Source organism: Calonectris borealis, chromosome Z, assembly GCF_964195595.1.
Source record: "Calonectris borealis chromosome Z, bCalBor7.hap1.2, whole genome shotgun sequence".
Lineage (NCBI taxonomy): Eukaryota > Metazoa > Chordata > Aves > Procellariiformes > Procellariidae > Calonectris > Calonectris borealis.
The window spans coordinates 84,319,888-84,334,336 of record NC_134352.1 but is presented as its reverse complement, the minus strand read 5'-3'; the positions used below and the strand labels follow the sequence as shown (position 1 = coordinate 84,334,336).

Here is a 14,449-nt window from a genome sequence, read left to right as displayed (position 1 = left end):
TCCTTGGCTTGTGCTCTGATGTTATTCACAGCGGTGCAGGTTAGTGATGACTATCACGTGGATTCGTGTCCCTCAACAATAAAGTCAATGTTAATAAAGTCCTTGTAGAGCGAGCAGCGAGCTGTCTGAATGACCTTAGTCATCCGTGAACCAGCCAGATCCACCGTTCTGAAATTTAGAGAGAAATTTCAAGCTTCGTTATCCAACTGATATCTTGAGCTCTGTCATTGGAAGTTCCCTCTGTTGCGATGCATGAATAATATATAATCCAGCTTTTCCATGGGTGTTTCTTTAACGGGTTATTCAAAGAACCGACAGATTTGGCTGTTTCACAGAGATCTGCAGAGCAAGGATCTTCTTCTTATTAACGTCTGCAGATTTTATGGCATGGGAGTAAGATTGTTCCAGTATACTTGCTTAGCTCCAGCCAAGCTGAATGTGGCCTTTCTCTTCATAATTTGGTAGGATACATCTGTTTTCAGCCAAAATCAGGATATGGAAAGCCATATGGAAAGGAGGTAAAAAAATCAACCAAATTTTGCCTTAAGGGTTGGTCCAAGTCCTGTGTCATTTCTTACTCTTGTCTGAGCTGGTTTGCCTGTTTGCAATAATTAGGACAGCTGGCTAGGAAAGGTGGAACAGCGTGGCCTGGAAAACCTTACTTTTATTGGTCCCTTTTCCTCGTTTTTCAATCATATTATAAGTCATGTCAGAAGAAAAGGATTCTGAACGTTTGCACTTTGTGTCGTCTTTATACGGTTTGCCATAAACATCCTAAAGCTTTGTGAAACAGCTGCAAAACAACCGAGAACAGAAAGGAACAGAGATAGGAAAAAAAACAATCAAAAAGTAATAAAAAGTGATCTGATTTTTGTTTGAAACTTGGGTCAGCTCGGGGCCAAGCTGCTTTACCCATCCCTCCGGACAGCATGAGGTCTCCCGATACTTTTGCACGGATTTGCAAGAGTTGCCAGATTCTTTGTGTTTGCTGCTGGGCTGGACGGGATCACCGGGAAGGCAATGAGCTGTATAATTTATGTTGGAATGCCAGCATTTGAACAGGCGTAAAATTACAACTCGTTATCACGGTCCAAGGAGCAGGATCTTGGGTTTCTTGGACAGTCGTGGTCATCTTTCCATGAGGCTGCTTTTGGGGACCGCTGAAAAGCTTTACCTGGTGGAGTGGGGCTGCCTCGTTATTTCGGCACGGGAAGCTAGCAAAGACTGTGCTGTCCTGAAAGGACCGGCTGGTCTTTCTCTTCCCGAACACAGCTTTGTGTTGAATTTATTCTGCCCAGATTTTTGTAGCTTGGAAACTGTCTACGTGAGACAGCCGGTACCTCCCGTGTCAGGGACTTCTGCTGCCCAAGCCGCGCTTAGGGCACCGGCCGAAGGAAGGGGTGGTGTTCCATTGGGAAATGGGGGAGAAGCAAACTCCAAAGAGACTTTGGGTGCAACTTACCTTCAGAAGCAGGGGTGCCGGGGTGTACCTGGTGAAGCTGCCCGCTTGCTGCTGCTGCTCGCAGGAGCTGGTGCTTGCACTCGGCTGCTGCAGCTGGGGCAGCCCCGGCTGGGGGCGAGGAGGGCTGTAAAGCATTCCCCGTGCAGGCTGTATTGTTCCTCCGGAGACTCAGCCTGACCTTTGGTGGGACCTGAGTCGCGGGGCTGAATGGAGTGGCTGTGAAAAAGCAAGCCCGAATAAATCTGGGGGAGGGATGCCAGGCGGCTGAGAGCACAGCGGTCAGCCCCACGGCAGGTCCAGCCTGTAGCCTCAGCCCTGCCTGGCACAAATTGGGGACGTGCCCGCTGTGCCAATCCTAAATTCATTAGAGACTGGAGGAAAATGGCCCCTTTTCTTTGTTTTTTTTTTGCGTGTCTGACGCACAACCAAACTCATCACTAGGGCAGCTGTGCAGGGATGCGTGTTGACGTGCCGGGATGTGACGTTAGCCTCAAAACGTGGAGCAGCAGGAGCCATGTATTTGGGAGCCCACACTTGCTGCGTGAAGGGCCAGATGCCTGGAGGGAATGCTCATGGATGTGAAAGAGCTGCAGCCTGTTCCTCCTCTCTTGTGAGCTTTTATTCTTCACCCTTTTCCTTGTAGAGAGCGGCTGGATGTGAAAGGGGCCAGCACCCGCTTGTCCTTGCAGGAGAATCACCCTGCAAGAGGCACCGGCCCTTGCACTGCAGCTGTATCCAAGGGGTAGCGTGCAAAAGAATTGAGTCCCAGATGTCTGGAATGACTTCTGGTATTAGTCTCCCCCCTGCTTTGCTTTTTTTGGGGTGGAAGGTAGCCCCACAGGAACACATCAGGAAAAAAAACTCCAGCTCTGGGGTGCAGAATAATTTGGGGGCCCTACAAACATCAAACAGCCTCCCCATCGCTCCGCCAGATCTACAAAGGTGGTTTTCCTTGCAGGCCAGCCCTTGCTGGGCTTTTCGTAGGAAAAGGTTAACTAAGTAATTTCATGTAAATCTTTCACAGCTTGGAGGTATTTACTTTGTTTGCAAAGTCCTTCTGTTGCTGCTGGATTTGTGCCACTGATTTGCGTCAGGGATAGGCAGAGCAGAATGAGAGGTTTCCTTAAATTTGGTGGTGTGGCTGCTGGGAAAAGCTGGGAAAATTCAGTTAGTGATCAGATCTGGGTAAGTTTTCTTAAAAGTATTCACCAGTTGGCTAACTATTGAAGTCAGGCAAAGGTGAAGCATTTCAGGAGGAAAAAAAAAAAGATATTCAATGGAGGGGAAAAAAGCATTAGTGCAGGAAGTCAATGGAGAAGAGGGAGTTTGTCCTAACTTGTCCTGGCACAGAGCAATGGTCTTTCCAGAGTCCAGTGTGCTCACTGCAGTAGCCATAGAGAGCAAGTAACACAAAATCTTGCTTTCCCCCAGCCAAAAGCAGTAGTGGTATTGCTAAAGCTGAAAGAAAACAGGGTGGGAAGGAAAGGTTAATGGTTTTGGTAGTCTTCCTGCTTGAGTATGTCTTACAGACAGAAAACCCCTCTATTGCTACCTAGACAGGGATTTTTATTTTGTAATATTGACTCTGCTAAAAAAAAAGATGATCCCTTGGGCACTGTTAAAATCACGTTCTCGCTACTAGGCTAAAGCTAGAAGTAAACCTGTAAGGTTGTATGATGGGAGGTACAACACAGGAGTAGCTAGAGAGTGACTTTGCTCCGTTCCTGAAGGCGCGTGGTGGTGCGTGGTTGGAGGGAACAAGCCTACCTTGGCCACACAGCCTGGAGAGGACTTGGAAGGAGGGTGCTGGGTAAGGGCACCTTCGTGCCAGCACCCACCTGGCTGCTGCTCTGCCTTCGTGTCCTCGTTCTGCTGGTCTCGGTGAAGGTGGCCATACACTGTTGTTCTGGCAAGGCGCGTCAAAGCTTGTGGTAGATCAATAACAAGACTTCACTGATTTCTACAAAGCCCTTTATTTTTTGTCTTAAGGCTTATAAAAACTGTTACTCAAAACCAAAACGTTTAAAACTTTACATATGTACAATATGAGAAATAAATTATGTTTTAAGTCATACAAAAACCACAATATACAAATAGGGCTTTGAAACCACTCTAAGTATGGCACGGTGACAAGTCACAGATACTTACCAAAGGCTTCAGTTATTGAAGCCTTTGCATAAAACCATGGAAAAAAAAAAATAAAAAGATCTCCAAATGTGCTTGCTTTGGTTGGATTGAAGCTCTACAAGAACTCAGAGAATCACAGACCTCAGAAGGACTTGCTAAGTCTTCAGAACTCAGTGCACCATCTGGCAACACCATTTTTTGAGATTGCCTTTCTGCATGCCAAAAGTCCAAGAACTGTCACACCAAGTCTCCTTCCAAAAAGAAAACAAAACAAAAAAAATCTAGTTCACCTCTGCCAAGGTCCACTCTGCTGTAGCAAACGGGACAGCTGTAGAGTCTGTCAAACTCGGAGCAAAGCCAAGTTCACCTGGCACCTGGGAATCCAACCGGGATGTTGTGGCAATGAGGGTAGGATGCCGTCTGTTTGGCTCAGTTAAATACTTTGCACAAAAATAAGGTCTTAATTATGCCCTGGTGCTACAACAGCATCTGAACAGAGGCGAAGGCATTCTCAGTAGTTAAACGGACGGGTGCAAAGCTCTCCTGAAGCAGTACGGTTCACTACCTTCCTCCTCCCCTACAGTCAGTAGAAGGGCAGCTGCCGTTTGCCTCTTACAAAGAGATCAACGCGTGGGACGGGACAGTCTCGCTGCAGACGCTGCTGGGGAGCAAGGAGCAACACCATCACCTGCCACCTGCACCGTGCTTTGCCCTCGGTGCAGGGAGGACGGAGTACTACCTTCTTCTAAGGTAAGATATAGAGATTTCAGTATCAGCCAGACACAGAACGCATTATTTTTAAGGCAAGCAAAGGACAACTTGAAGTTAAGTGGCATCGTGCTTATTCCCACCCCTCCCCTGAACCCCACACACTTGACCTGTGCTGGTCTTGTCTTCCCACAGCCCATAATGCTATTGAACCCACAGTAACTCCTACTAATTTGCTAATTTGTTCTTGGCAGCTCTGGCACCAACAGTCTGATGGGCAGTTAGCATGGTTATCTTCTCAACTCCACTGGCAGGCAGACCAGAAGATCATTGCTGAGGTCTAGATCTGCGAAGATCTCATCTGTAGCCCTGGTTAATGGGAGCAGGCAGGAAAATGCAGCGTGTAACAGGTCAAGGTAAGGTTAAATGCACAAACCAGGCTCCTCGGGGAAGGGAGAATGTAGTTTTAGTTATTCTAGGTCTAGGACCACAGTCCATCAATTGCTCCTCAGTTTCTTCCATCTGATCCAAGATGTGTTGTCCTGAAGAGCTGGTTGCTTTAAGTGCTGCCAAGCCAGATTTTTGCCAGAGCATTTTTCCACCTCTGTGGTCTTCACACATCTAGGTTGCTCAGTTGTGAGTCTTCAGAGAAGTCTTCAGAGCAGATTTGAGACAGATCTGGGAAAAGCAGAGAAGAAAAAAAAAAAAAATCTTAGTTAAATGTAGAAGTTAAGAGGAGCAATAAATAATTCCTAAGAAACTCTGGGACACTAAGAACAGGTTTAGACAGTACAGGTTGGTATTTTATTCTGTCAAAGCAGCACTTTGCCCATAGCAACTCAATGAGAGCCTGAAGCAGACATTATGCACCCAAAAACAATGCAAACAGAAATGACAGGTCTTGACGCTAGACTCTGGCTGTTCCGATCCATTCAGGGTGGACAGATGTTTGCAGACTCAATCTCCAAGTAATCTTCCAGTGATTTGGCAGGAATGGAGAGTTGAACAGCACGTAATTGCTCGTGATCTCTGGGAGGAAGGGTCATTTCCAAGAAACCATAGTGCTTTGGAGCTCCGATCCGCTGCTCTGCCTCGTGCAAAAGCTGTACTCCGTGAGTGAAGCAGGAAGGGCACATCTGCCAGCAATTCTGTTTTATGGGGGTTACAGAGCAGCATATCGAAACAGCTTTTTATTGTACCTGCAGGAATATTTACTTGATCTTTCAAGACGCGTGGCAGAGCAACAAGTATTTGCACAGGGGTTTCATTCACGGAATTGTTTGCTACCGCATGTAGCACAGCTTGCTGGTTTCTGCCAAACCTGGAACAGCACCAGTGCGCGTTTCCAAGCTGAGCTCTGCCGCCCAAAAGGGTTGTGCACAGCACGGCTTCCACAGCGCTTTGCTAGCCCTAACAAGCGCTTTGTTTCCGGATTAGAACTGACAAAGCTCTAAGTTTATAAATTAAAATTTAAGAGAGGCCAAAAGGCTGGGCTTCATCTGCAGGAGACGATCATTTAGTCAAATGAACACGGATTCATTCAAAACATGACTAGAGGCAGTCTGAAGCAATCAAGCTGTCACCGCTGGGACCAGACTTACTGGAAGTCATGCTCTGAGGACTGATCCTAGGTGTCTGGAAAGTCCCCCAGAGGTTAAGCAGGGCTGAGATGCTCTGGCAACGGCTGAGTTTGCACTCTCCTGAACCAGAAGAGATCAGCATAGCCGGAGGTGAGGCAGTAGGACTCGGTGCTGAAACACCGACAAGTCTTCAGCTGTGTCTTGCTCATGTAGTTGAGCCCAAACTTGATCAAGAGGTCTCTTGGCAGCTTAAGATCTTCTCCCGGGCTGAAACGATCTTTGAGGCAATGCCCTGCGCTGCCAGCTTTCCTCTGTTTTACAGGGCAGTTAATAGATGCCCCTAATCAGCTCTCCACTATTGCAAGGATCTTGGGTATCGGTGGCACCTCATTTTTAGCATCTACCACAATAGCAAGCAGACAGGTTCTTTAGGCCCAGGGATCGTGTTATAACCCATCCGTAGTAAGCATGTAAAGGTACAAGATGGCAAACCAAGATCAGAAGTGAGGATAACATCACCTAGTTAGTGATAGTTAAGGCATACATGGAAATTAAGTGTAAGAGCTGGGAATCTTGGGCTAGAACTTATTAAGGAAAGAAAAAGAGGTTCCAGGAGTCTAAACAAAAAAACCCTGGCTCCCCTCATCCCAGCACAGCCACATGCATCAGACAGGATTTCTCTTAGCTGATCTTCCCTACCTTTTTTGCCATTCCTCTATGCACTTCACAAACCAGAGCTCTTTACCAGGAGATATACTGGTCAGCTGGGAATCCTCCACACAGAAAGCAAACCTAGGAGGAATAATCAGAAGTCAAGAGAAAGGTACCTGTTGTCTCTATGGTTAACAAATGACATGTAATATGGATTGCAGCTAATTTGGTTTGACATCCTTCCTGTGGAGCATCTTGATCCACCATTAGCCTGTTGAATGGCTGTTTTATTTCCTACTTTACTATTTTATTTGGGGATCCTTGCTTCTACTACCCCTATGTTTCACAGATTGTCAAAACTAGGATGCGGAATACCTTACAGATGATCAGTGATGCTTATTTAAAGCTCTGAGAAAGGTGGGAAAGTTGTCAACATCAACTGCTGTTTTTTGACAGATCTGGGTTACCTTCAGAACAACGTTAACGCAAGGTTTGGGAGTGCAGTGCTGCAGGCTTGGCAGCTTTACTTCTCGTTGGTTGCTCAGGTAGCTTTCCAACTACAGAGATCTCGGAAGGAGCAATATAGTGCTTAAGGAGTTGGTGTCACCACGTTACCGGTTGGAGTTTTGGGCACAACAAGCTAGACCTAATCAGCACATTATGCATGTAAATAATAGCCATGCCCATCTATGTTACAGTATTTTTGGCCTTGTCAGTACTTTAACCCTTCAGGTATGATCTAAACCATCTTGAAGTAGGCTAATGTAGTCCCCAAGGGTGGGCAAGACAGTGCCACAGTATCTAAATAAAGCAAAAGAACATCTCAGATCTGATCTGCAGGGACTAGTTTTGCTTAAAGCCTAGTTTGCAACCTCCTGTGGCAAGTAACCCACTCTCCTACACCACGTGGGAGCATTAGCTGGTAACACCAAAGAGGAAAGACAGTTCAGGATACCAGCTAAGTTCAAAGCCCCAACTTTTCTTGCTAGATTCTGAATATTTCTCCTTTTGATTGAAGTTTCAAGTCAGCTCACGTGCAGTCTAACGCAACTATTTACCTCTGTTGCGTTTCCCCAGATTTCACACGTATACGTCTGATGTGCAGTTCCTGGGAAGACTTTGCAGGCCGATACCAGTAGCTCTTCAGCTCTTTCCACAGATCGTACCATGACTGAGACGTTCCTTCCCAGGTCAGCTTTATTTTTAAAAGTTGACCCATGTCTTCTTCAGTATAGACCAGGAAGGTGTTAGTAGCATTTAGGCCAATTTGATCAAGCCTGAAAGACAAGCAGAGATTCAACATTTCTTCCTTATGAAAGCACGCCAGGTGCTCCTTCATTCCATGCAAGAAGTTAAACAGCCCTTTGCAGCTTATCAACTGCTCCACATTCAACTGTCACCAGTTAATTGCTGGTTACAGTAAAGGAAGTGAGCTTGGATAGCTGGTTCAATAAAGTGCATCATATATTTGGCTCAGCCATCCTTCCATAGCTTAAAGGTAAATTTCATGCCCTGTGTTTCTTCTGGGAGAGGCTAAACGAGGTCAAGGATGCTTCCAGAGATATGGGTGCTTTCAGACTATATCCAAATGGTAGAGGGAAAAAGCAAAACAAAGTACTTCAACAATGAGCCATGAAGGCTGATATAGAGGGGACTGGGCACAAATTGCTTTCTCAGCAATAAATTATAATTAAGTTACTGGATGAAAAGTTTTTTGAATGGTGATGAAGGGAGGCTGCTAGGCTCAGGTGCAATGCTAGTGCTACCAGAGGAAAAAGAGTAATGCCACCTCATCTAGTCCCAGTGGCCTTCTTACCCAGAGCAAGCACCACAGGCCAGCTTACTTACATTTCTAAAGAGAGAGGTTCAGAGTCTCCGTTGGTGCCATGAAGGGTGACGGAGAAAGTGGGGTCAGCCTCTCCCAAGCTTTCGTAGCTGAAGACATGCATTTTCATCTGATAATGGTAGACTGGAGAGAAACAAGGAGAGCACACATGGAACCAACTTTGTTGAGAGACAACATTGCTCAGCATCGCCCTTTGTGAAATAGCATTGGCTGGCAAAGGCTAGATCCTGTATTTATTGAGACATCGTGGATCACTTCTTCCTGCCCTTACTTACAAAGCTGACATCTACACAACAAGAGCAGGTCCTCTTCCCTCCGCTGTAGGGAGGGCTCCCCAAACCTGACGCTGCTCTAAGGTTGGGGTGGTCTTGCAAGTATGACACATGTCAACTGTAGTCCTGCTCAAAAGGCAGCGTGGCCTTATGGCCAGAGGAGGAAGGAGCGCAGTAATGCCGCAGAACAGCAATGCGGCAGGGCAGCAGCAAAAGGCTAATGCCTGGTGCTGCGCTGCTTTGAGGGGATGCTGCTCTTTCACCTCTGCATCTTTCCCCACATTGCTTTTGGGAGTCTGCTCTTAGAGATGAGACTATGCTCTCTTTAAGAGGGGAAAGCGTACCTTTGAACGGCATGTCAGCTCTGGTTTTTAAGTACATCTTGCTGTTTCTTTTGTTCCGTGTTTTCCTGGCATTGTAGCCGATGCCATTGCAGCGGTTCTTCCGGCAGCTCAGGCAGATGCCCTTCTTGAAGCGACTGGAGTCGGCACATTGAAACGCGAAGCTTTGTTTGTCTTGGTTCACGAGGGAGTCCACGAAGAGGTGCACAGAGCGCTCGTGTTCACATTTAACAACTTCACCGATTGCTAGAGAAGCAGAGTTGCAAGGGATACGTTTTGTTTAAGCATTTGTCACCCCAGCAGCTGGTAAGATATACTGAGCTATGAATTTTGTAGCCCAACATGAGCTGACCATGGCCAAACTTGAACATTTTTCAAACAGTAGCAATGCAAGAGGTTAGTAGAAGACACTTGAAGAGGACCGTTCACTTGGTCTCTACCATGAGGAGAGCTTTAAAGAGGATGCTAGACCCAGCATAAGACGACCGTAGTTTATGATCAGGTGTTAGAGTGAGAACCTGCTACTTTAGAATTAAATGCAGGTCTAGTTTCTAGCAACTATCTCCAGCAGTACAGGCAGATTAGAAGGAAAAAATCGTATTTTCTGCTCTTGCAAATCAGATCATCCCCCAGCATCAACCCAAGGCTATTTGTGAGGAGTCTACACTGACCAGAGGCAAAATAACTAATGAGAACTTACTCCCATAGGCAATTGCTCCCAAGACGTCGCTTAATCCACAGCCAGGCTGGAAGTCTCCTCCATTGGGGTAGATGTCAACATGGCCTACAGGCATCTGGATCCCAATGCTAACACCTAGTGTTTCCCTTGTGTAGGTGTGAAGGACATCCACAAAGTTAGCATCATCGGGGGAGAGGCGCTTGCTAGGGTCCACTCCTTCAAACATAGGGCCAGCCGGATCCAAACCTGGTGTTAGAGACAGTACGCAAGATGCCAGGTAAAGAAATTGGGTTATTTCATACAGAATACAGCCAGGAGCCTGCTGCTAGCAGCCCTCCTAACCAGGTGCCACACAAACAGTCCCTGCCTCATTGCACATACTGTCCCCCCCGCAAGATCTCTTCACCATGGGCTCGCTGAGGGAAAAAATGAAGATGTCCCATACCACTTTTAGTGCCATACAACCCAGGGGTAGCACCAGTTTGCTCTACACCGATGGCTTCAGATTGCCTGTTGAGTCTTTGCTAGGTCACGGTGAAGAGATACTTCAAGAGGTAGCAGATGACTGAACACCAGAAGAGGTCTAGCACCCCACAGAGGTAGCCAAAGATCCCACGATGGGTTTGGGACTTTCCGTTAACCTCTGAACCTCACTCACAACCTGAAGCTGTGCTCCTGAGCCGTTCCCCAACTTGAGTGTTAAGTGATTTTCCTGCTTAACTAAATACAGATATTTATTGCTAGGCTCTGAGGAATTCTCACTGCCAGCGTCACATTTAAACACTTAATGCAACCCCTTGTACCAGGCCCTCGGTTCTCACATGTTGAAATCGGCTTTCCTCTGGAGTAAGAAGCACTCCCTTCGAGGTACTTTCAGAATGAGGGGTTGGGGTTTTTCTTTTTTTGACCAAACATCCCATGGGACAAACTGTATCCAATAGCTCTCACTTCCATTAGTTTATGAGCTATAATTACAAAACCAGTATCACTCGGAGGGTTAGGATTTGGATAGTAAGAGCTTGGGCTGGACTTGTTTTGAACTCACATTTAACTTCAAATATACTCAAGACCAGGTTGTCCTCTGAAAGGTTTTTCATTGAACCCCCCCTAAATTTGGGGTTCAAAATTAAGATACTTTCTCACGTGTAGCGACCTACGCTCCCCACTGACAGGTAGGAAACTTGTCGTTTCTGAACGAGCAAGCCCAAAACATCCCCGCGGCAACACAGGAAACGAGCCTCTTCGGGGAAACGCGCTGCCGCTACGGAAAGGTAAGAGACTGCTTAAGAAGCCACTTGCCTGTAATTCTGCCTATTGTCCCATGGACGTAGTTACCAGCAAAGCCGGCGACGTGGGCGCCCAGGCTGTACCCTATCAGGTGGACATTCTCGAGCTGGAAGAGCGGGTTCTCCTGCAAGGAAAAAAAGATATGATAATTTGCCCCCCTGGCTTTCAGGGCATCTGGCACCGCTCCCATTGCAGGATTCGAAAGCCCAGTTCTAAGCAGAGATTGGCGGGAGGGGGCAGACAAGCATGCTTTGTTCTTTATTTCGTCAAAACGAGTACAAGTTGAATGGTTTGGATGGCACTTGTGGCGTGGCCCCAACCACAGTTCCCAGCTTCCAACCCCAATTATGATATTCTTTGTTTAAACAGCACCGGGAGCAGCCCTCCCCCAGGGAGCTGCCAGCAGACCTCAGTACTGGCCATGGACTCAAGTGCCCAGTGTAGCACCGTGGGCCTTTTCCTTCTCCTTTTCCACCACCCTCTTGCCAACCAACGCTGACTTTGAATGCCCAACTCCTGAGTTCACGTTGCTTAGACAGGACTCCTAAATTTGAAATCCACTTCAACATCACGGATCCGACCAGGCGCGAGGGCTGCGCACGGCACCTTAGCTATGAGCCATCACCCCGCCGAGCCTTGGGGTTGGGATTACACCAGAGCCTTCCCCACTCGTGGAAGCTGGTGTATACTCCGTTCCCTTGTGCAACAGTCCCTCACGGAGCGTTACAACAGAGACCGTTCTGAACTCGCGTTACCTGTAACCAGTCAAGCAGCCTCGCTATGCTTTTTCCAACAATCTGCGTGTTGTTCACAGCATCGGTATAGAGCTGGTGGGCAAGCGAAAGCCAATCCACCACGACCACGTTGGCATCCTTCTCCCTCTCCTGAAGAGCAGATACCAAGCTGCCCAGCCAGGTTTCGAACATGCCGCTCATCTAGAAAGAGACTCAGGTGGTAGTTTCCAGTTCACAGGACCCAAATTGCATATTCACAGTTAAGTTACTTGTATATTATTTACATATTTCTGCTCCAGCTGTATGCTCCTCTGCAAACCCCACTACTTCCCAGCACTGTACTGGTGTAAGCAAAACAGGTTTTGAGAGACTCTGGATGTAATTAGCCACCTTGCCTTTTAAGGCGGGCGGGAGAGGCATTCGTTACATGCCACCTTATCGCTCTTTTTCTCAAGAGTTTCAGAAATTCTGATGGATTGCAAAATTATTTTGCAGTCCTGGTACCACCGTTTGCATAAGCCCTGGCAGAGTTGCTAAGTCCCCTAGTGCCACACGCTCGGCCACATCAAATGCAGAAGAAGCAAGCTCGTTAAAGTCTGTCTGCCCTCTCTTTCTTTATCGAGGAGACCACGTAGCAGAGGTCAAGACTGTGGACACACGGCTAAGATTGCAGAAGGTCTATACGTGTGTCAAGCCAAGTGCTGTCTTTGTAGCGGTCAGTTAGTTGGATTTTAGGGAAAACGTCTGACGTTACCACGCTGACGTTATACAGGCGTGAAGCGATCTCGGGCAGTTGTGAATGAGTTGGGTGATTTCACAGAGTTCTTAAGTACGACCCACATCACTTTGCTCCAGATGCAGCTACTAAGAGGCCATAGCACTCAAAACATGAAAAATTGTCCTAAATCCCACGTATTCTAGAGAGACGGAGCATTTACCGGGCAGTTTGCTCTCTCTAAGATTGAAACTACGCATCGCCCAGAGCCGTGCAGCATCCTCCATACTTACAGTCCAGCCGTGAATGATGAAGAAGGTTTTAGCTGTCACGTTGAACTTGCAGTCCTCCAAACACTTGCGCTGGCCGACGGCGAGCGCGCAACCGTCCTCTTCGGCGTGGGGCGAGGACCGGAGATCGAACTTCACCTGCAGCTTCGGTGCCGGCCCACGCTCCTGCTTCTCCTCCAGCAGCTCGGCGATGGTGGCATCTGCACCGGAGAGGAGGAAGGGTCAGCAAAGCACCTCTGACCCCGCTGCTGGGCTTCGGCCTCACCTGGGAGAGGGAAACCTGCTCCGCGCATCGCCCCCCCCAAACCCACCCCCCCACGCTGTCCCGCGTGGGGCCGCGCTCACGCACCTCCTCCCAGCAGCGCAGCCTCCGCGACCCGCGGAGCGCCTCCCGCCGCGATGCAACAGGTCGCGCCGGTGCACAGCAGGAGGACGAGCCTCCTCATCGCTGGGAAGGACGGCGGGAGGGAGGGACGGGCGGGCGGCGGGCCGGGGCTGTGCGGGGCGGCGGGGCTCCGCGGGCAGCGGGGCGCTTTAAGGGGCCGCGCGGGGCGGTGCTCGTGGCCCCATGGGGCCGGCCCTGGCGGAGCCGGCCCGTAGCGCCGTTCCCATTGGTCACGCCCTCCGTGACGTCGCGGAGAGTTGAATGGAAGGGCCACGCGCCGGCGGGGGTGGGGCGGGGCGCGGCGCTCACGCGTGGGGGCGGCCCGCGGGAGCGCTCCGCGTGGGGAAGCCTGCGGTGTGCTGCGGGGGAGTGGGGGGGGCCGGGCCAGGCGGGGGTGTTTGGGTGGGTGAGCCCGCCGGGGTGGTCACGGGTGGGTCCCCAGCGGGGCGGCCCCGCGGAGGCGCGTTCCCCGGGTGGGTAAAGCGGGACAGGGCACGGCGAAGCGCCGGGTGGGCTGGCAGCGCCCCCCCGCTGCACCCACCCACCCACCCAGGCACCGGCGTGGGTCTGCGGTTTTCAGCGCCACCCGCGGGAACCCCCGGCTCTTTGCCACTCGGGGTGCTCCGCACCTGGTGGGCACAAGATACTTCCCGAAGGGCATCACCTGGCTCGCAGCCCGTCAGCTTCTGCAGTCACGTTAGTGACATCGTATAGATTTTGAACCCTCCGTGGTGCAAAACTAACCATTTATTCCTACTTTTTATTGCTTATCTTTTTACCAGTTACTGATCCATAAGAAGATATTTCATTGTATTCTGCTGCTGCTGCCTTGCCGCATGTGGCATAAGGAGAAGAGGGGATGCTCCGGGACACGCAGCTTTCCTGGTCGCTTTTTCTTCCCCTTCCTCAGCCCCGTGGCTCCCTCCCTTTCCCTCCAAACTCGCAGCAGAAAGCGAGGAGGCACCGGGGTCTGCGGTGTATAAAAACGGCAGGGGAGAAGGCAGGAAAAAGGTGCAGGCAAATGATGGGCAGAGATGAGGAGGAAAAGATGGAGGCCTAAACCCAGTCAACAGCAAGGGAAATAATGGGAAATCGGGTACGGGCATTGCTTTAGCCCTCGCTAGTAGATATCGATGGAGAGAATTTATCTGTGCTTTCCCGAGTGCTGAGTTCGTACCCCGCACCCCTACGAGCCTTGCTCAACCCAGCCGCCTCCTGACTTCACGTGGGTTGGCAGTTGGACTAGATGGTTGTTGTAGGTCCCTTCCAACTGAAATATTCTATTCTATTCTACACTATTCTATTCTTTTCTACACTATTCTATTCTACACTATTCTATTCTAAAACGTTTTCTTACAGCTCTCGGACATGC

At 49.1% G+C, this 14,449-nt stretch overlaps 1 protein-coding gene across 1 annotated transcript; it reads right to left on the bottom strand.

Moving 5' to 3' along the window:
- Nucleotides 1-3,416: 3,416 nt before the first annotated feature.
- LOC142075359 (endothelial lipase-like) lies at nucleotides 3,417-13,246 on the bottom strand. The gene is made up of 10 exons (XM_075136572.1): nucleotides 13,042-13,246; nucleotides 12,696-12,892; nucleotides 11,709-11,888; nucleotides 10,966-11,077; nucleotides 9,688-9,912; nucleotides 8,991-9,233; nucleotides 8,377-8,497; nucleotides 7,587-7,805; nucleotides 6,577-6,669; nucleotides 3,417-4,975 (listed from the first exon to the last, which is right to left on the bottom strand). The coding sequence occupies exons 1-10, from the start codon at nucleotides 13,136-13,138 to the stop codon at nucleotides 4,954-4,956; spliced, it is 1,509 nt and encodes a 502-aa protein (XP_074992673.1). The 5' UTR covers nucleotides 13,139-13,246; the 3' UTR covers nucleotides 3,417-4,953.
- Nucleotides 13,247-14,449: the final 1,203 nt, after the last annotated feature.

What these genes read in the sequence shown, in the direction of transcription:
- LOC142075359 (XM_075136572.1), bottom strand. Translation starts at nt 13,138, where the DNA reads ATGAGGAGGCTCGTCCTCCTGCTGTGCACCGGCGCGACCTGTTGCATC. An exon ending in GGCTGCTTGACTGGTTACAG is followed by an intron (nt 11,078 to 11,708) that starts GTAACGCGAGTT and finishes TTTTCCTTGCAG; the next exon opens with GAGAACCCGCTCTTCCAGCT. An exon ending in GGGAGCAATTGCCTATGGGA is followed by an intron (nt 9,234 to 9,687) that starts GTAAGTTCTCAT and finishes CTGCTTCTCTAG; the next exon opens with CAATCGGTGAAGTTGTTAAA.